The sequence below is a fragment of the Helicoverpa armigera genome, chromosome 8, assembly GCF_030705265.1.
Source record: "Helicoverpa armigera isolate CAAS_96S chromosome 8, ASM3070526v1, whole genome shotgun sequence".
In the NCBI taxonomy this organism is placed as follows: domain Eukaryota; kingdom Metazoa; phylum Arthropoda; class Insecta; order Lepidoptera; family Noctuidae; genus Helicoverpa; species Helicoverpa armigera.
In genome coordinates, this window is record NC_087127.1 from 4,483,811 (window position 1) to 4,505,402 (window position 21,592).

At 37.4% G+C, this 21,592-nt stretch overlaps 2 protein-coding genes across 2 annotated transcripts in view; one reads left to right on the plus strand and one right to left on the minus strand.

Annotated features, from left to right (window-relative positions):
- Positions 1-48: 48 nt before the first annotated feature.
- Positions 49-1,144, minus strand: LOC110383714 (rho GTPase-activating protein gacII). The gene has a single exon (XM_064036058.1). The coding sequence runs from the start codon at positions 884-886 to the stop codon at positions 146-148; it is 741 nt and encodes a 246-aa protein (XP_063892128.1). The 5' UTR covers positions 887-1,144; the 3' UTR covers positions 49-145.
- A 4,752-nt stretch (positions 1,145-5,896) lies between these two features.
- LOC110383555 (polyhomeotic-like protein 3) overlaps positions 5,897-21,592 on the plus strand; it is a 238,038-nt gene continuing 222,342 nt past the window's right edge. Inside the window, exons 1-2 of the mRNA XM_049838337.2 lie at positions 5,897-6,221; positions 8,714-8,948. Coding sequence (XP_049694294.2) covers positions 8,762-8,948 — 187 coding nt within the window. The 5' untranslated portion in view covers positions 5,897-6,221; positions 8,714-8,761. The remainder of the gene's footprint in view (positions 6,222-8,713; positions 8,949-21,592) is intronic.

A 21,592-nucleotide genomic window follows, 5' to 3' on the forward strand; every position in this document is an offset into this window, starting at 1 on the left:
ACTACGTCCATTTTTTCAATAACTGTATTTTATGTAAATTGGTTTACACGTATAAAAACATTCTTACATAACAATGATTAACTTTCAATGTTCTTGACAAAATATATCAGGTACAAAAGTAAAAGAATATAAAAATGTCTACAAGCTAATACTTCTTCAGTGCGTTCAAGGCGTACATGGAGGCTCTCTTCTTGGTCGGCTGGCGCAGGGGCGCGCGCCCTCGCAGCTGTGACATCAGCTTCTCGGCCACGTTGTCAGAGATGGGCACGATCCCGAACTTGGGCATCCACGTGGGCTTGGTTCTCCTCAGTGACGTCAGCATGTACTTATTGTTGCCGTTCTGCAGCTTATCTGGCGTCTTAACTATAATGTTCGAGTAATCATCAACGACGCTTTTGAGAACCGATTCTAGCATGTCGTTGTTACTCTGCTGTTTATTTGTATTTTCAAGTTCAAGTTTATCGCTTTGTGACTTGATGTAGAAGTTGGAGGGTTCTTCCGTTGTCGTGGAAGTGGTGGTGGTGGTGGTTGTAGTTGTAGTCGTAGTCGTGGTGGTGGTGTCCTCGAGCGTGGTGTCGGGCGTGCTCGTCGTGGCGGGCGTGGCCGGATGGTTCTTCACGACTGCAGGCAACATCATAGGGTACGGATAGGGCACGAACACTACGCTTGATTGGCTCTGTCCGGCCATACCGGAGCCTTGATACGGGTTGAGGTTGTTTGTTGAAGATGAGCAGCTTTTGCAAGTGCTTGTGCAGCAATCGGAAGGTGCGTCACACTTACTGCAGGCACAGTCGCAATCATCGTTGTATTCGTTGCTCGTTCCCGTCCTGAGATGTTCGTGGTCGTGGTCATGGTCATGGTCATGGTCATGGTCGTGATCATGCATGTGGCTACGACTCTTCTTGTGTCGGTGCACGTGACGGTGTCGGTGTGAAGGCTTCGACTCCGATACCGACTCGTTCAAGGACTCGTCTATCTCAGAGTCCTCGTAACTTGAGTAAACATGGTGGAGCTGGGAGACTAGCTGGTATAGAAGTATCTGTAAAAGATTGATGGTTAAGAGTTCAGTATGTATTAATGCAAGTCTTAGATGAAGGTACTCCAGTAGAGTTTCCAGTTGAAGTCTAGAATATTACCGGACTTATAAAATTCTTAAACCATTATCAAATATTTAAATAATTGTTGCAAAATTACGGATTTTAGAAAACATTAGGTTTCAGTATTTATTCGGTATCTTTCAGCTTGAATTAATAAGGAGCTTATTTTATAAAATTAACCGCAAGTAGGTACAACATTGTCTCTGCTTATCTTCTAACACCTATATTTAGACTAGTCACGATTTTACACAAGTTAATAATACTACATATTGGCCTAAGTCTACTCTACACTCAACTTCAATTGACACCAAAGATTCCGTAGACAAAAATAACAAATGAAAAAAAGGTAACATACCAATTTGATATCCACGAGGATTTTCATAATTTGAGTGGTTTTTCACCGGTATTTAGCACAGTACTGGGACTAATTACGATCTTAGGCGGTTACACAAATGCGCTCAGGTGAACTATTGTTTTTCCCTCTTTATGAGCCCACATTGTTCGTGGTTACGTTAACTTTCGATTATTAGTTTTATTTCCGTTGATTATGACATACGGTATTGTGTTTAAGATTATAGGTGTACTAGAACATTACCGTATGTAATTATTTATGTAAGTCGGTTAGGCTTTCTATGTAAGCCTTAAGTGCGGTCATGCATCATCGAAAAGGACCGGTTGGAGGCTGCTGGTTAAAAATTCGTATTAGTTATATATTTTATAATTCAAAAATGGCTGAACCGTTTAAGCTGAAAATTAAAGGGGAGGTAGCTTAGACCCTGGAGAAGGCCATAGGATAGATTTTTGTCACCATCCAAGATGCGGGTGAAACTGCGAGCAGAAGCTAGTAATAATATAGATAGCGCTACAAATGTCGATTTGCGCAAAAATGGTGACCACGAGCATACAACTCAAATTATCATAATTGAGCTGCCTCTTCAATTTTTTTAACACTGAATCTAGTGGTTACATATGTTTTCCTACCTAGCTATAGTTTAGGTGACGCCAGCCCAATGGGAGCGAAGGTGGACAGGTCACATCCATAGAGTCTATTCGTGGAAGAGCCGCATATCGCCAAACTAACGTGGAACGGTGCCAGCGTTCGGTTATGTTATGAGATATTACGAACAATTACTGAAAAATGTTATTTACTATTGATGTTAGGTATGAAGTAGTTTGGGTATTAGATGTGGTTCTTGAAAGGAGAATCTTACATTTCGTTTGTAAGGAGTAGCTATGAAAGTCTGATTCTTGGTATAAATTATGAAAGATTCAGGCTATTTTCATTATGTAATTGGACAACAAAACATTATTTGCTACTTTCAATCCTTTTATTACTTAATTACTATTTGAATGATATAAAGTGTTTTATTTTACCTATAACTATGGCTTCAAAAATTGGTTAAACAATTTTTAGCAACTAACAACAAACTATTGATAGTTTGTAGGTACAGAGTTATCTGTAGCATTTTCTAAACAACCAAATTTTCATCAGTAGGTATTCGTCAGTAGGCATCTATCTACAACAGTTACAAACAGACACAAACTCCTTCCTACTTCTAACGCGCTGAAAACGTTCCGAGATAACTGCACCTGTTTTGAACGTAACACCAAGCGACGCGGGCGCATCGCTGCCAACTGCACTGTAATATGACTAATGCTTTGATACCTTTGCGGGGTACAAAACATTTTTGTTAAGTCATTTTGAAATGCTGGAATGCAAAACTGGAATTGTTGTTACTCTTTAAGAAACGATTATGTCCAGCTTTGGAAGGGATAGGTAAACAAAAGCTGATATGATCCTAATGTGAGGAAATGAGAATATAGAGCACTCAGTAAGCAACACAATTTTGTTGGAATTAGCTTGTTATAACAGCAGATACAAGAAATTGATTCTTGACATCTTCAGTTCTAATTTTCAGGAAAGTTCACTTGAAACATTAAATCTACAAATATATGTATTTAATACACGCCCATAACATAATCCATAACCCACCCCACGCAATAATTCAAACGACACAAAACACGCTACACATAGTATTTTCGGGTAGCAGTGCTTGTACGTGTGTGCGTGCGCGCAGGGCGTCGGGTCACGACCTCGTCTCGCCGGAATTAGCTCGTGACGTCAGAGCCAGGTGCCTGCCAACTGCCAGCACGACGTGGATGACAACTCCAAATATACACTATGTGCCTATAACTCCGTCTCGATACTGGCTTGGATTTTGTACTTGAGGAAGGGCTGTCTGTTTATCCTTGTCGATGTTCTGAATCTAAATGTTTGGGTCTACGTTACTCATATTGTTTTGCAAGATGAAACCTGAAGACGAACTTTATGATTTCCTTATCAGTTCCGACAATTTGTTCAGGATACGGATGAATTCACGGGTTCAGGATGTGATTCTTATGTCAATTTTTAAGAATCTAAAACAGTGGTTCTTAACCTTTTTGACATGAGGGACCACTTTAACTAAAGTTTGTCTTGCCGGGGACCACCCCATCGGTTTACCTAAATTGAGAGTTCTTTGAAAAAGAATACAATCATACTTTATAGTTATAGATTTTAATTTAATGAGATTTTTGTGACTGCATTCTCTTTACTAATTTCTGAATTTTTGGTTCAGTACTACATAAAGCTAAACGCATGTCGGCAGTTGTAGGTAAGCAAATGCAAAGAAAGATAAACATATGCCTACGTAGTTTTCAAATGCGCGAGCGAAGCGAGCGCGAAATTTTTATCGGACTTAACCGAATATTACGTAAAAATTTAGCCCAAACGTACTAACTTTTTGTTTGTTGACAAATGCAAAAATAAGGGCACATAGTTTCTGATTAGGCGAGCGAAGCGAGCGCGAAATTTTTATTATTTTTTAAGACTCAAAACCAAAATTACGTAAAATTTTGCGAAAACCCGCACGCGCATAGATAAGTCGATAAAAATAAAGTTAAATAACGTATAGCAACGTCGCGAAGCAAAGCTTCGCGGAACACTTGGAATGCCTCCAGGGACCACCAGTGGTCCGCGGACCACCGGTTAAGAACCACTGATCTAAAAGTTAAAGGCGTTTTGATATGTATAAAGTTTTTTTTCACAAAACACTTGGTCACTGGCGTAGCTTGGAAAATTATATAGCTGAAACTTTTTGATGGGATTCTCTGTTTACAAAATGAACATCCTTGGATCGGTAAACACCCTCAAATGAGCAGGCGTTTCGGTTTTGTCCATCCTTCTGATGTTTGTTGGCTCTATTCGAGGATTCAAACGCTTGCCTTTATTAATGATGATAAATATGGAAAATATATCTGCGTAAACCCTTTAGTGTATATCTTCACACCTATTTCTGTTCCACTCGACTCAACGTGACCACTAAGCCGGCACTCAGAGGGTACCTCGAGTGCCACAAATAACATTATCAACTGATTTTCCTCAGAACTGATAGGAGTTTCCTTTGTCCGTCTATCTGTGTGTCATATCGGCTCTTATCTATTGTCTACATGACCGGTCGTGGCTGACAGGCGTTTATAGCCGCAGATTATTTGCACTGTAAACTAACGTAGTATGGAATATTATCTTGTGTTTGTACTGATATTAATGTTCTAGACACGAAGCGGTACACTAAAATAATATACTTACGTGGTAACTATATTTACCAGAATATTAGCTAAGCTGAAACGTCTAGCCTTTAATTACATTAGAAAGTAGACCTTTAGAGAATTCTTTTGCAGCGGCAATAGGCCTGATAGAAAACTGCATGAAATCCGTCACAAGCAGCTAATTGTTACCTAACTTCTAAAAATATCAATCATTATCACTTGATAAGAAAACACAAGTTTATATGCTGAAAATCTCGTAATTATCATGAGTCATCGGACATTATTGGAATTGACGTTACTCTGCACATTCGGCATATCCTTTTCAGGAGATAATTCAGTCCCTGTTTATTTTAACAACAGCTATGAAAGCTGTAGGGGTTAGCCCTGAAACCAGTGTGATGTCCGCCTACAAATATTAATTCCTTAGGAGTACTGTCGGAGAATTGTCGATTTTCTCAGTAAGCCCGGCTTTATTACCCCTAAAGCCCAAGATTTCACTGAGTATATTAATTTTTATTTTCCCGAGTGTATATCTATTATTGGATTTATGACAACACTAAATGAATATAAATAGAAAAGTCCAGAATTGTCTAAACTCGACACAAAAGCATCGTGGGTGCAAACTGCAATAACCATTAGCTGTAAAGTACATTCATATAAAAGTAATGATATGACATGCTGAAGTGTTTTACAACTATTATAAAGGCTGTAACTGTTGACACCCAATAAACGACTCACGCCTCACCTTTTGCGATAACTATGCAAATCTTGAAGAAAATGATAGTTTTGAATCTATCATTTTCTTTTACAGTACCTACCTACGGATGTAGTTTCATGTAAGAATGTTGAACATTACAATATTTGAAAACGAATCAATAATATGCAGTTGTACATTTCGGTGGTTAGTGTTACCTTTATGTAATGCAAGTAGCAGTTGGCATTAATATGCACTAATTTGTCTAATGACAGGTCTTCACCTGTCCTGTGTCAAGAGTGATTCAAACCTTGACTCTTAGTATAGGGATTATGAACAATGCTCACCCATCCTTGGTCACAGCATAAAACATTCATTGGTACAGTCGACATAAGTGTTTGTACCAAGCTACATTGATGACACCGTTTCAACTGGAGTACAGTCGGAAGGTTAAGAGCCCGTTATCAAATGTTATCAGGCGTACCTTGGTGACGCCCCATTTGCTCGTTTGACCTGACACAAGTTATCAGTAACACGGCGATAACCGCTCCATCGTCACGGTCTACCTGTTCAACTGTTGTTTTTAAGTGTTTTTTTAGAAATATTTTGCGGAAAATTACGCCATTTCTTTAAATTTTCACGTCCTTTTCAACCCTTGCGTTTGTAACGCTTTTCGGGAAGTGTTTCAATAGTCCTTATGGTTTAATTTCATGGTGTTATCGTATGGTATTTGAGTGTTTGTTACGGTATAAAGGTTATGTGATAAACTGAAGTTTGTTGTGTGTGAAGGTGGTTCGCAGTGGAATTTCAGCGTTCTAGTGACAAGATAAACTGTTCTATAGGTACGTATAGTCAGGTACACAACTAGGTATCGTGTTTGATTAAGATATGGCAAAGTCGAATGGGTTGTCTGTCTGTCGGTGTATGCTTAAGGACATTATTTTAGTGTCACCGTCAAACTATAATAGGTACGGCATTGTTTTCTGTCTTTCTAAAAGATATTGTTGTGTTAACATGTTTTTATTGTGTAGGTTTATTATAGTAAACGTAACTATCATAACTAAAGAATCATAACTATCATAAAGCTGGTTAATAAGATCAATAGTAGAACAAGTACATTTTGTCTTGAACATAATACAAACTTGTGACTATATGTTGTATGGATTGTGAATTCATTTATTAATGGACCTTGATCACTGAGTCAGGTTTTGTAATAGTGAAGTCTGATCGTAATGAATCGCTCAATAATTTGTTTGAAAGAATGGGTACTTATATGGACAATTGTTAATTTTCAAGCAAATATGGTATAACAGAACATAAGTATATTTGAAAACATACATAAAGGAAATTCTAATATAAAATAGTCAGTCGTAGTTACCGTCATGAAAGTCATTTCAGGCTTTCAGGCGTTTGGCCATCAAAGCATCACATCACAAACAACTAATAAGCTCGCATTCGCAATCGCGATCATTCAGATACAAATTAAACTTCGAATGTTACAAGTCTCATTAAGGTTTTTTTGGATGACTGCTTACTCTTAATTTTTTTACATATCCATTTTTAGGATAACAATATACCTACCTATTTAGGATATTCCAATACATATTACTTTCTGGTTTCTTAACTATGTGCTGTAAGTATAAAATATTCCAAAAATAAGAATATAAACATAATCACATCCCACTTACCACATTGTCTTTTAAACAAGTTAAACACACACACAATATTATGTAGTTCAAAGTTGCAAGACATTATCTACTACATTTTACCTCTTCATCAATAGTTACCTAAAGTTTTAAAAAGTCGGTTTAACACGATCTCTCCAGTCATTATCCTTATAGCAACGTCACAGCCACCATCGAAGTGCACGTAAAAGCTACAGGCGCACACACCATAACAATCCTTAAAAGCAACTTTCTTAAGGAAAAATAAAAGCAATAATAACGTGACGCATACGATAATTATATGTGCTAAATACTTTTACGTTGTATACCGAGAAATACAAATGATAAATTGATAGATAGGATGTATTTCGATAGATCTACATTGGTTTACGTCACGGATAAACTTGAGGTGCTGTTAAGAGTTCTTAAGGTCCTGGAAAATATTCACGCTGATTACCTACAAAACAATTCATGATTTCAGATAAATACTGGAAAAAAACTATAAAAATATGTATGGGATAGAATCGTATGCCAATTAATTGTCTTCCACTTCTAGTTTCGAACTCGATTTTAGGCCGGTTAGATCCCATTACGATAACATTGAATAAAAAAAACCGCATATTTGTCCTTTTATTTTTTAATCACGATCTTACAGGGGCAAACATTTACTTAGGCTCACCATACCTTCACTTTAAATAGTTTTTCTTGCAACAAACGCATTTATAAGTATTAGCAAGAACCTTTTTGCGTTAAGTCCATCGGTAGTGATTGATCGTCAAACATCCACTGATACGCTATCAGAGTCGCGTACAATGCATCATCGTGTGAATTCATTATGAACTGTTACAACCAAACATTCTTCAAGTCAACGTATGATTACAGTTGAAGAATGTATACAAGTATTACACACTGGAAATCTTAAAAAACAACAAAAAAACAATGTTACAACAGTTCAATCGTTTATATCGGAAAAGCGTTAAACACCTAGGTACCTCTAAGCCTACTTTGAATAAAGACTTTTGATTTTGCCTCTAAGTAAAATACGCAAATATAGATAAACGTTCAATGATAATCTTAGTAAAGATGTGTGTACAATCTGAAAAATCTGTTAAAGAAATTATGAAGGTGTGAGGTAATTAAGACTTGACTTAGAGCCTGTACAGTTCAACGGTAAATCAAGGCATCCTTTTGCAATAGCATCCATCTCTGTAAGATTAAAATCATAATCCCATTACTTATCTTTCTGTTAGCTATCTAGGTGCCGCTAGGATCTCAATCGCATATTATTAGTTTATAACTTTTAATAATGTTTTAATTAGAAGTACTCACAGCTTATAATAAAAGTCATCAAATAAGCAAGGCTGCCGGATGGAGTCTTCAGCATCTTAGGCGGAATATGAATATCTATTCTTTTACAATAATTCAATAAATTACAACGAGCCTAAAATTAGGCACTTATTGTAGCCCAAAATTACATGTAGCTTTGTCCGAGTTCCGAGTTCTAGGCGTAGGCTGAGAAAAGCTTAACATTTTGTTAACGTAGACGTTATTATGGAAATGCTAATGGAAGTTGATCCAATTAAGGATAGATGAGGTCTTTGCAGATTTTTTTCCAACAATATATGCTCAAATACTACATAGTAAGTAACACCTATCACCATCTTTCACAGGTGCCGTGGAGCGTATCAACCTATCGCCAATTTACTTTTGCCACAACCATGGAAGCGATTGAGTCAAATCGCCAGTCTCCCAAAGTGCAGTGTAGTGATGAAGTGAGTGATGACAAGAGTGAAGTGTCGGTTAAGATCGAGGACGATGGTGATGAGGTGATGAGCAGGGGGACGCAGAGGGAGAACCGGCTCACCAGCATCATTGATCAGCTGCGGTGCCAGAGCAAGATGAAAGGTGAGTTTGACATAGTTCATTTTATTCCGAGAAAGTCTGCTTATTGTATGTAATGCCCTGATATAATGTTATGAAATATGCAAATCTAAAAGCAGGAGCTTCAGACAATTGGAAAGAAAATAATTTCATCATTACTTTTTCGTGCTCTGCTCATTACAATAATATAATAACAGCTACGTATGATTAGCTACGTAATGAAGAAAGCTGCGATTTAACTTTAGATACCTATGATGATATGGATTTCTCTACTCTATCAACGCAATCTTTGCCTTTTCCAGCCAACCTTAAGGCAAAGTTCACACTAAAAACACATGTTCCACCAACACCATTAACTTAGCCATCAGCATATACATAAACCACGTTAGACCTTCAACCGTGACGAGAACAAACCTCACCTTTACGATGGTATCGCGTTCATGTAAATCGCTTAGTAGATTTATAAAAGTAATTACATAAGACAAAGGGCACGCGCTCACTCCTTACAATTAGAGGCTTCGGCGGTGTGCACCTTAAATCTTGGCAACAATGGAGCAGATCCTAGATATGGTATCGCCACATCTGCGGTGGAAACTGCTCTGAATTAGTTTGGTTAAGGCACGGCTTGCAGCTCTGATTATGATGTGGGCTGGGAAAAGTGTTTGTATTGGCCGAATGCCTGGTTTCTAGTGTCGATTGAAAGAGATATTTTACAAAAAAAAGCCGCGGTAGTGTATGGATTATTATGGCTTTCTTGTATTGGATTACTTTACGGACCAATAATACCTATCGATTCTTTATTTCATATACTTACTAGCAGTGGCGGATTTACAAATTTGCCGCTAGTAGGCCATAACATTTTTGCCGCCCCTAATGATTGTGAACTTAAAGATATTTCTGTCAAGATTATTTTTGCCCGCTATGTACCGAAGTGTTTAATGTTGACCTAACAAGTTTATTTGACAGCGACTTTAAAGCGTAAAACCTCTGTAACTCTTAAACGGCTCAATCGATTTTCATCAAACATTTCTAAGAACACTCGCCCGTAAAACACCTGTAATACAAAAAAAAACTAAATTGAAATCGGTTTATTAGTTCGGGTGCTATGATCAGTGGCGGCGTAGCATCGGGTGGCACCCGGGGCGGACTACCTATTGAGCACCCCATAAAGAAACCGGAGTTTTATCAAAAACCCGTGTGAAGTGAAAAAGCCGCGAGCGCAGCGAGCGCGAATTTTTTGAGTTTTGGGACACAAAAGTACCCAAACAAGTGTGAAAGAAACGCCGTAAAGTTAAAAAGTGGCGAGCGTAGCGAGCCCGAAATTTTTATAGTTTTGGGACACAAAAGTACCCAAACAGGTGTGAGAAAACCACTGTAAAAGAAGAAGCCGCGAGCGAAGCGAGCGCGAAATTTTTGATTTTTTGGACGCAATGGTACCTAAAGAAAGTAGAAAAAAGTCACTGTCAAATTTTTTAGTCTTGAAACACAAAATGTTTTTTTTTTATAACTTTGAGGAATTAAATTAAGTAATCAAAAATAAACAAGAGATATGTGCCGACCGAGCACCCTTCGAGACCGGAGACATGGTACCCGGGGCGGACCGCCTCCTCCGCCTTTTTATTTTATTTTTATTGAAACGCTATTGGAATATTTTAAAATTCATGATCACATAAGTACCTAAGTTTATATTACAGTGCGTTTATTAATCGTTTATTTATAAACGGATTGTGTACCTACTCGTATAATAAAAAAATCTGTAAAAAAAAATAGCTAAATTTGCCGCCCCTCTAAATCTGCCGCCCTAGGCACCGGCCTACTTGGCCTATTGGTAAATCCGCCACTGCTTACTAGCTTTTGCCCGCGACTTCGTTCGCATGGAATAGTGACTTCCGGCATATTTTTGGTTTGACCAAAAGATGGCGCTATATGTCCGGAATAAATTTTGTTTTTTATTTTTATATATTTTTTTTGAAATAAAAACTATCCTATGTCCTTTCTCAAGTTCCAAACTATGTCTGTACCAAATTTCACACAAATCGGTTCAGTAGTTTAGGCGTGAAGAAAAGACAGACAGACAGACAGACAGACAGAGTTACTTTCACATTTATAATATTAGTTAGGATTAACAGTAATTCAAAACTCACTTGCCCATTGCACAGAACAGTTAAAGTTAATACCACAAGAGATTAGAATTATCTGTGTAAAACAATTTCTCCATTCTTCTCAATTCGTGTATTTTCTAATGGCAGTGAAGTAAACGCGTCTCTTTAACTAGCGCCAGAAGTGTAACACGCCGCGCGTGTCAAACATAGGGCTGTCACCATGTAGCCGTGTAATTTTACCTGGATGTACAGTTATAATATTGATCAGTACAGTCTGTATGTTATAGTGCCGTAGGAACATTGTAATTGCTGAAGAAATAGTGTAAAAAGTTATGTTTACAGGTCATGTTTGCTCCAATGTATCACTAATTTATTTTAAAAAGACATTACTGGAGATGAAAGTAATTAGTCACAAAGCTTTATATCGGCATCCAAAGAAAACCCTATGAAAAGTTAGTGTCCTTTTTTACCTTCGAATCCTTAAAAGATAGTAATGTCCTTGCTTGGATTTGGATAATAGCCCATACCTAATTCCCATAATTCTAGAACGATAGCTAAGTTTTCCACAACATAGCACTGATTGTAAACAGGTTGTGTGCGAACCCTATAGTTAGCGTAGTACGAGAGCGACGGTGCTGCCACCGGCGCGCGCACCACGCCGTTGAACTAATCAGCGCAATCATCTCGCTGCCTCTATTAATGATCATTTGTCTTGTTTTTTGTCATTACGGCCGAGGAATATATGTAATTTAGCGAATAATTGAATGTTACAGTAGTTTGTGTCGGAGAGAACTTCGTTACGTGCAGTAAAAATAGGTACAATTGGCCGAATTACAGTCTTAGGGTAGATGTAATGGGAAAATGAATTCGGCTTAAGTTTGGCTCATTATTATTTTTATATGAAGTAAATAGGTATAACTACTGGCTACATCATTATTAAATGTGTAATTTATATTTGAACTTGCACAAGCTTCCAGTCTGTATCTTAAAGCCGATAATAATTATATCTAATGAGATTCCAGTCACGATGCAATATTCTCCTTAAAATGGCCGCAAACTTTCACATAAAACGGTTTAAAACAGAAGCGGTATTGCGAGACGGCCTAATTAATCCATCGGTTAGGGGTCGTTTACTTAATGAATGAATAAATCGCCGTCATCTCCCCCTCCCCCGAGCCTCTCCTCCCCCCCGAGGAGATAACGTTAATCTGCGCTCTCGATTTATGTACCTTCCGCGCTGAAATACGGCAAATGGTAGTCAACTACGACCACATCTTGAAAAAAATATCCTCGTCTCACAACTGTGGCAAAATTAACTTTACTACCTAAGCATAGGGTTTATTTTACCTAGTGGAGTGTGTTGGCGATAATTTCTATCGGTCGTGAGCAAATATAGAGAGCAAGCGCAGTGATGTATAGACGGCGCGCGCGCAGCTATCGCCGCGGCGCGGCGTAAACTTGACACAGATGAGATAGGACACAGACTGTAACACTGATTTGCAGTTTAATTAAATACTTATTTTATTTAGGCTAGAAACTAGAAATCTTAAAAGGCTGCGTGAGGATAGACGTGACTGTTTGAAACCTGTGCCCAATTGATGGCAACATGTTTGCTAATGAAACTTTCGAAATATAGGTAGGTGTAAAAGTAGATAGGGATACTTCAGCCTGCAATGGAAATAACGATAAATTGACGATAGGTTGGATTTCAGTTATCAAGAGTTTGACTTCGAAGAAGTTAATTTGTGCACATTTGCTAAGCATTTTAGTGAAAAACGTGACGTCTTAAAACGTCTTGAAACTTTAGTGACGTCATATTATTTGCAACGCACATACTTTGTATAGTACTTAAATAACTGTAGTCCACCTGAACTCACGGCCACTTGAGTTGAACAAATCCGTACGATGCGTGATACGATTGCGGCAGATAACGGCAGTAATGCTCTTTCCGTGACGGCTCGCTTATCAATACCACAAAATACAACAGAAGCACAAAATAAATAGGTACAGAAGTCAATCTACATACAAAGCGCGTTCGAGTCACGCAGACATAGGTGTCTATGTGTGCGTGTTCACAGACGCGCTGTCTCAAAACAACTCAAAACAGTGCGAGCGCGGCTGTCGCTTTCTTGAGATACGCGCGTCACACACAAGGTAGATGAATGTGCACGCGTTGTGATACCTGACTGTAATATTTTTAATTTTAAAAACAAAAGAAAAAGTAATAATGGAGCAACAAAAAAAGTCGTATTATAATTGTTCAGTGGACGATTGTTTTAATACAACAATAAACAGTGAACTGTCGTTTTTTAGCCTGCCGGTTGATTCAGAGAGGTAAGTACCTATAGTATGTAATGTACCTACTTATTTTCTCATATTTCGATGGTTCGTTTAATAAACGCAGTAGGTACAATTAGGTGGGTAGGTAAGCGCCCCGATAGGCTGATGATGATGATGATGATGATGAGTGTCGACCCAGGCGAACCTACCTACCCTCAAAGATTATTACTAGGTAGTATTATATAATAATTTTTTGTGATCATGGCGAGAGTATGTTGTAAGGTAGACGAAATAAAACCGGTCAAGTGCGAGTCGGACTCGCACCTCAAGGTTTATGTAGGGAGAAGCAAGCTTAGATCAGGGACTGTACCAACCAATTATATACAAAACATTTTTTTTCGCAAGTAAAGAGGTACTTTGTTTTACATAGTGTTTTATGGTATATACGTCTGAATAACAAAATTATAAATATGTTTCTGAAAATGTTCGGTATCTCGTTCAAACTAATTTCCGTTGAAAGTGTTTATTAACCTCTTGTATGCCACATTAAATATTTTATTATTATTGGTTTATATTTCATTTTTCCTGTTTTATTTTCAACAATAAATAAATAATTAGATACGAGTACCACTACCACGTTAGTTTTATGCGCATAAAAAAGTTGACAACCCTAGCGCGACCGCCGAGTTTAGGCATGAAAAGTGAAGTACATACATGAGATCGACTTCTGTACGTATGTATTTTGTGACAGAAGTCAATCTCATGTATGTACTTCACTTTTCATGCCTAAACTCGGCGGTCGCGCTAGGGCTGTCAACTTTTTTATAAAACTAACGTGGTAGTGGTACTGGTATCTAATTATTTGATTTATTATTGAGAATAAAACAGGAAAAATGAAATATAAACCAATACCTAATAATAAAATATTTAATGTGGCTTACAAGGGGTTAATAAACACTTTCAAAGGAAATTCGTTTGAACGAGATACCGAACTTTTTTAGAAACCGCAATTTATAATTTTGTTATTCATAAATATATGTATACTTACCCTACTCTTTAGTTGCGAAAAAAATATTTTTGTATGTAATGGGTTGGTACAGTCCCTGATCTAAGCTTGCTTCTGCCTACAGAAACCTTGATGTGCGAGTTTTATTTCGTCTACCTTACAACATACTCTCGCCATGATCAAAAAAATTATCAACTCCTACTAGTAATAATCTTTGAGGGTAGGTAGGCAGGTTCGCCTGGGTCGACACTAGCAAAACTTATTACGGCATTGGGCCAGAGGCCGCCGCGCCGGGGCGCTTACCTACCCACCTAACTGTACCTACCAACTGCGTTTATTAAACGAACCATCGAAATATGAGAAAATAATTAGGTACATACCTACTATAGGTAATACGGCAGGCTAAAAAAACGACTGTTCACTGTTTATAGTTGTATTAAAACAACCGTCCACTGAACAATTTAATACGACTTTTTTGTTGCTCCATTATTACTTTTTCTTTTGTTATTAAAATTAAAAATATTACAGTCAAATTACAGTTAGTATCACAACGCGTGCACATTTATTTACCTTGTGTGTGGCGCGCGTATCTCAAGAAAGCGACAGCCGCGCTCGCACTGTTTTGAGTTGTTTTGAGACAGCGCGTCTGTGAACACGCACACATAGACACCTATGTCTGCGTGACTCGAACGCGCTTTGTATGTAGATTGACTTCTGTACCTATGTATTTTGTGTCAATACATTGACGTATGCGAGACAATGCCCGATTGTAGCGACGGTCGCGGGTTTTTTTTAGAAATTACTGACATGATTACTGTGTCCTCTATGAATACTTATGTTATTTGGAACTCCAGAAGTTTCCAAAAGAGTTTTCAATCTATTGAAAAAAAATATATTCCAGATCAAACAGTAGGTACACGACTCAGTAAATGCTCCAAGTCTTTTAAGACTGCACCTTTCTGCTTTTGCATGTATGAATTTTGCGAGGAATATAAATGACACTTGATCACTTCGATAAAAATATAAAGTACTGGCTGATCTCGTGAACTTCGTATCGTTTAAACCATCCCTGAACCTCTACAAACATTTTAAAACCAAAATAAGCTAAATCGGTAAAGACATTCTCGTGACTACCAACAGACTAACCAACAGCAACTCTTTTTATGTAACATTACATTTCTAATATTATATTAATGTGCCTAGACATATCTGCTTCCCCGTCTAGTCTTTGCACCAGGTCGCGTGCGCCCGCGCCGTTACCGCGCGCCGCAAATTTATAATGATCGATATTCGCCGCGGACGAATGGACCTTGCTCTGGTTACGCGGGTCGCGGGTTACTGACTCCGTTCAGGATTCTTTTGTTTCTAATAGGTATGGGTTCCTGAAATATACTTACCTATCGTAAAAATAGAAATATTACAAAAAAGAGAGTCCCCAAATCATTAGGACTGCAAACTCTCAAGTATTTAGGCTTACCGCTACCAAATTGAAACCTCGAATTAATTTAATTTTAAGTATTGGTTAATATTAAATAGGATTGAGACAGACGTAGGACGGAAAGATCATTTTGTTCTTCATGATTAGACGTCAAAAACACATGAGATGATAAGGATTGACAATGCACGCTAATTCGTCGTATTTGGATCCCTGAACTTGTTTTTTTTTTTAACAATTATCTACACACACAGAATACAGACAGGAAGAAAAATAGGACAGATAGTACAAAGGCACAGCTTATTTCATAAGAAATATCTTATTTTTTGAAATTACATCCAAAATTCGACTTTCAAAAACTTTTGAACAAGCATATTTTCTTTTTATACCATTTTCGGGGGACCCCAGACGTGTGAAAGTGTCAGCATTACATAAAGGGGAAAAACGTCAAAAACTTTAAAATTTATTACGTTGGTAGCGAAAACTGCAAGACGTCCGTGTGTTAATCAGTGCGCGGCAATCCTTATGAGATGGTCTAATTATTCCTTCGTAGGGTTGCCAGACTCGTTTGAAAGGTCATTCAGCTTCGTACAGTTATTTTGAATACAAAATTCAGATATACTATTTATATTGTCTCAAATGTAGTATGGGAAGTTACTAAAAAGGCTCAAAACTGTCCAAGGTACAACCATTGCGATTTAAGTCGCTCTTTGTTATGGTCACTTCATTGATCGTGTGCTAAACGTCTTTGAAATATAATTTCTAGAACCAGCAGATATCTGTTTATCACCCTATACTTATCAGTTTTTAAACTTAACACAAAATATCTAGATTATAATTATTTACAACAATGATGTATGTAAAACTATCCAGTCTAGATTTCAGGCCAGAATATCTAATGACAGCCGGCAGCCCTGCAGTGCGGTATCTGAGCGATCTTTACTTAAGTAAATTAATTTACCTCACCTCATACGATGAGTGAGATCCGACGATAATAATTACATTATTATGAGCCGCCAACTTAATATAGGTAAAATATATTCCGTGCAATCACTGAGGTTCGTTGTTTTCGAATATTGTGAAAATAAATAAGTACTCTCAGGTGCATTTAGTTCTATTTTTAAAGGTTGTTTCATAACTTGTGAATTCGAAATTGAAGGAGGTTGCAGGGTAAACACTGTATCTTCAAATGTATGTGGGAAACATCTACTTACTGCACATTTAATAATCTGACAAAGTCATTCTGAACATGAGTCTGTATATAGGTTACATTTAGAATGAATGTAAATTAATGATAGAAAGTAAAGAAAGACTAAGTAAGGTTCACAAACGGTCAAATAACAGTTGACTGTAACGTCGATAATCTCGAAATCGATAATTTATGTATCGATACTCGCAAATGCCCTCAGGCATCGGTCTATATCAACACTCTCGTTAGCTGAGGCAGTTGGGTCAAGGACTTGATCCTTTGGAGAGCTCTTGTCAGAACGCGGGCGCACTGAGTAGAACCTTGTTTTGCTTGTGCAGTGTTCGAGGATACTATACTCCCAACTTATACAAAGAAATATGTATCGAGAGATTTTTGTAGAATATTCTGGTCTGCTGTTAACATCCTGGCTTGTGTTATCATGCCATATATAACCCTGTATTTTTATTTCTCAAACCGTTTAGTTGGTGTGCTCACGTAACACATCTCATTTACGATTATCCCCAAGAAATCAGTCAACTTAAAAATTATTTCCTCGCTCAAACTCAATCTTCAAAGGTTATAACTTCATAAGCAATCGAAATGCCTTCTTGTACTGCTAACATCTCGTAGGAATGTGTGATATACGACGGATTGACGATCCAGCGAGTCATGCGCACGAGTGACACACGCCGCAGAAAGCGTGACCACATGTTACAATTAGCCATATCTCCCGCGAGGTGTCCGCGCGCCATCTTGATAGCCGAGGTGAAATGCTATCGTTTGTATTGCACACAATAGACTTAGGGGACGTTCATTGAGGTATATTTCTGATAAATATTTAATTGTCTTATGTGTTTTATTTTTGAAGAGTCCGAATCTCAATGTTGTTAAAACTACTTTTCTTTCCTTTCCGAGCTCTTGAGATTCAGAGACTTACACTGAAATTTCCAGTATCTTAGACACAGAATTTGTCCATTACTTGAAATCTGCACTTTCTTACAAATTTCATTGAAGGAAAACTTACAGAACCTCAAATGTCTTTCATAAATATCCAGTCCGTTGGACACTAAAGTAAAATAATAATAAATAATAGTTTTAAAAAACTAAAAAACACGCTTTTTATAGAAAAACGAACTAAAAAATAGGAAATAAATTTTAATGAATTTAAATTAAGAAAACAGTGTTAAAAATTTCAATGAATATAAATTAATAATAGTGTGAATACAAAAAAAAATATTTTAAAAAAAGCGTGGGGTGCATGGTGTCAATAGTTATAAATATTTTATTGACAGATATGAGTACAGTGATTTTCATTTCGATAATATCTTAAAAAGCACCCCACGCTTTTTTTAAATATTTTTTTTTTGTATTCACACTATTATTAATTTATATTCATTGAAATTTTTAACACTGTTTTCTTAATTTAAATTCATTAAAATTTATTTCCTATTTTTTAGTTCGTTTTTCTATAAAAAGCGTGTTTTTTAGTTTTTTAAAACTATTATTTATTTTCTACTTTTTAGTTTGTTTTCAAACTATTATTTGTTTTGTAGAATTAAAATTCTCTTTAGTATACAAAAAATTGTCAATATTAGAGAAAACGGCTAAAGATAATTATTGGAAATAAAAATTAACATCGGGTCCTGCCTTATCGACTGTAGAGAAAAATTCTAGAAAATTTTAATTAATTTTCTTACCTTATCGACTACAGATGAAAATTATATAAATTAACAAAGATCATATTTTGCAAATTGAAAAGCCTAGAAGTCGGTGTCTAATGGATGTTACTAAGTTAATTTTGCCACCGACTTCTAGGCCGATGCACCTAAAATTAGTTTTTTTTTGCTTTTTAGTGTTTTGGGAACTCGGTTTAATTTTTTTGTAAAAAGGTTATTTATTTAAAGCTTTTCAGTGATACGAATAGTTGTCACTATCCATACAAGTGGGAAGTTCTCATCAATACAAACATATTTTACATATTCAGTTGTCGAGTTCCCTTGACTTTCTCTAGTCTCCATCATCAGGTCAGCTCCAAACCTTCACTGTTGCATAGGTCTTGTCAATACGAATAATTTAAGCCCAAACACGAGGTAGTTTACATATTCGGTTGTCGAGTTCCCTCTATTTTTCTCTGGTCTCCATCATCAGGTCAGCTCCAAACCTTCACTGTTGCAAAGGTCTTGTCAATACAAATAATTTAAGCCCAAACACGAGGTAGTTTACATATTCAGTTGTCGAGTTCCCTCGACCCTCTCTGGTCTCCATCATCAGGTCAGCTCCAAATCTTCACAGTTGAATAGTGCTTTTAGGCGTACACCTAAGTGTCAAGTTTTTACCCTATGTATGCCTACAAGTTTTGAAGGTTGCCCTCGATTTCTCAGGGTTTCCATCATCAGATCCTGACCTGATGAATATGGGACCAACTGGCAGCTATTCCAAGTCGAACAAAAAAAGAATCACGTAAATCGGTCTATAAACCTCGGAGTAATCGATGTGTATGTGTAACCTCCTCCTTTTTGGGAAGTCGGTTAAAATGGAATAATTTTATCAAATTAGTGTATTGTCATCGGTCCTCAATAAATCTACAAAGTTTGAACGAAATCTGGCCGTTTAAAGTGGGTCAAAATCGCGCCCAAAGAAGTCGGTTACAAACAAACATACAGGTGAAGCTAATAAAAAGCGTGTAAAAATAGTAGAAAACAGAACTGTTCAGACAAAATTTTCTTATATCCCATGTGAATAGTGCCTAACCGGAGCTACAGCTAGAGTTTACTTTATCTACATACTTTGTTTATTGTGCGGTTCGCCGTTACGGAGCTGAGAGCGCCAAAACGACGAACACTATCGCCGCTCCTATGTCACTTACTTTATCGGACTATTATAACTATTCAGTCGCGCACTCGGTGCGGAAGCAATTAGACGTGTATCTACTATCTATCGCTCATTTACGTGCGCGTACGCTTCCAACTTTTTACTCGTAAACAACTTGCACGTCCCATCGATCTATAAACATGGTGAAATGTGCTAAGTGCGGAAAAATGGTGACGAAAAAAAATCCTGGTATACAGTGTTCAAAGTGCAGTAAATGGTTTCATGCATCATGTGCGTCAATAACTGCAGATCAATTAAACGTACTGTATTCAACGGACGCTGTCGATTGGAAATGTCGACCGTGTATGGGTAACGGCAAACCCAAACGTCTATCCTGCATCCTGCCCGACGTTGATGACGAAGACATCACAGATACGGAGAACCTCATGGATAATAACATAACCCAACGCATCCTTAGCGATATACGGCGAGAGGTACGGGACATAATTAAAGAAGAACTGCAAAGTACCCTACAGTTCTACTCGGACAAAATCGATGAGTACGAATTAAAGATAAATGGATTTGAAAATAAAATAAAATTATTCGATAACCAGAACATGGAGCTAAAACATAAATATAAAAACCTCGAACTTAAATACGAGGTAGTGGAACAAAACTTAACGCATTTGAACAAAGCCAACTAGCCAACAATATTGATATTTGTGGTGTTGAGGAAACAGAGGATGTGGATGGCATGGTGAAGAACTTATGTATTAAACTGAATTTAAAAGCGGAGGATGTCGTCTGCACTTATCGCAAGAAAAGTACCCGACCTGAAGCCAAACAAGGGAAACTCCCCCCACCAATTGTCGTGACCCTTAAGGAAGGCCGTCGGGATTCATGGCTGCAAGTCGCTAAGACTCACACCATCTCTGGAAAGGATTTAGGTAGCGGTGAGGATACTAAAATATATCTAAGAGAAAGTCTATCACCCACCACGGCCTACCTACTTTGGGCAACTAAGAATGCTCTAAAAACAACAAACATATGTAAATTCGTTTGGTGTAAAAATGGTCACATTTTAGTCAAAAGGCACGAAAAGGGGAAAACATATAACATTCGATCGGAGAAGGACATACATAAACTTGTCTCCGATTTTAAAAATAATCAAGAAACTTGAAGATGTTCCTCATCACATTATCTACCCCCTGCCAATTAAATAACACCTTAAATGGATGACACTCTAGATAATACATTACTTGAAAATACATACAAACATTGGAATGAATTCACAGAAGATATACCATATACATATAACTCAATAACAATGCTTCACGTAAATATCAGATCGATGTTGAAGAATTTCTCTCAACTCGAATACGTCGTTACGAACTGCCCTCAGACTATTCACCTGGTCATTATCACCGAGGCAAACATCTCTGATTGGACGAAATCATTGTTTGAGCTCGACAACTACGACATGGAGACTCAGCTGCGTGATAATAGGAAGGGAGGCGGTGTCATCGTGTATGTGCACAAGAGCATTTGCTTCACCAGACTACCTTCGCGTACACTAAACTTCGAGTCTATAAACGGCGAGCTAAAAACGGACTATGGTGCAACTGTTGGTTTGTGTGTTGTGTATAGACCTCCTGATACAAATAAGAGACTGTTCATCGAAGAGTTAGGTAGGCTAATAAACAAATATTCGCAAAAAAATAATTTCATCCTGGTAGGTGACATGAACATCGATTTGAAACAAAAATCTTCGATAACAAATCATTATTTAAACACACTCTGTGAATTGGGTCTAGAATGTGGAATAAACCAGTTTACCCGAATAGA

Excerpts from the sequence above, each read along its gene's own strand:
- LOC110383714 (XM_064036058.1), bottom strand. The coding sequence starts at position 886 with ATGCATGATCACGACCATGACCATGACCATGACCATGACCACGACCAC.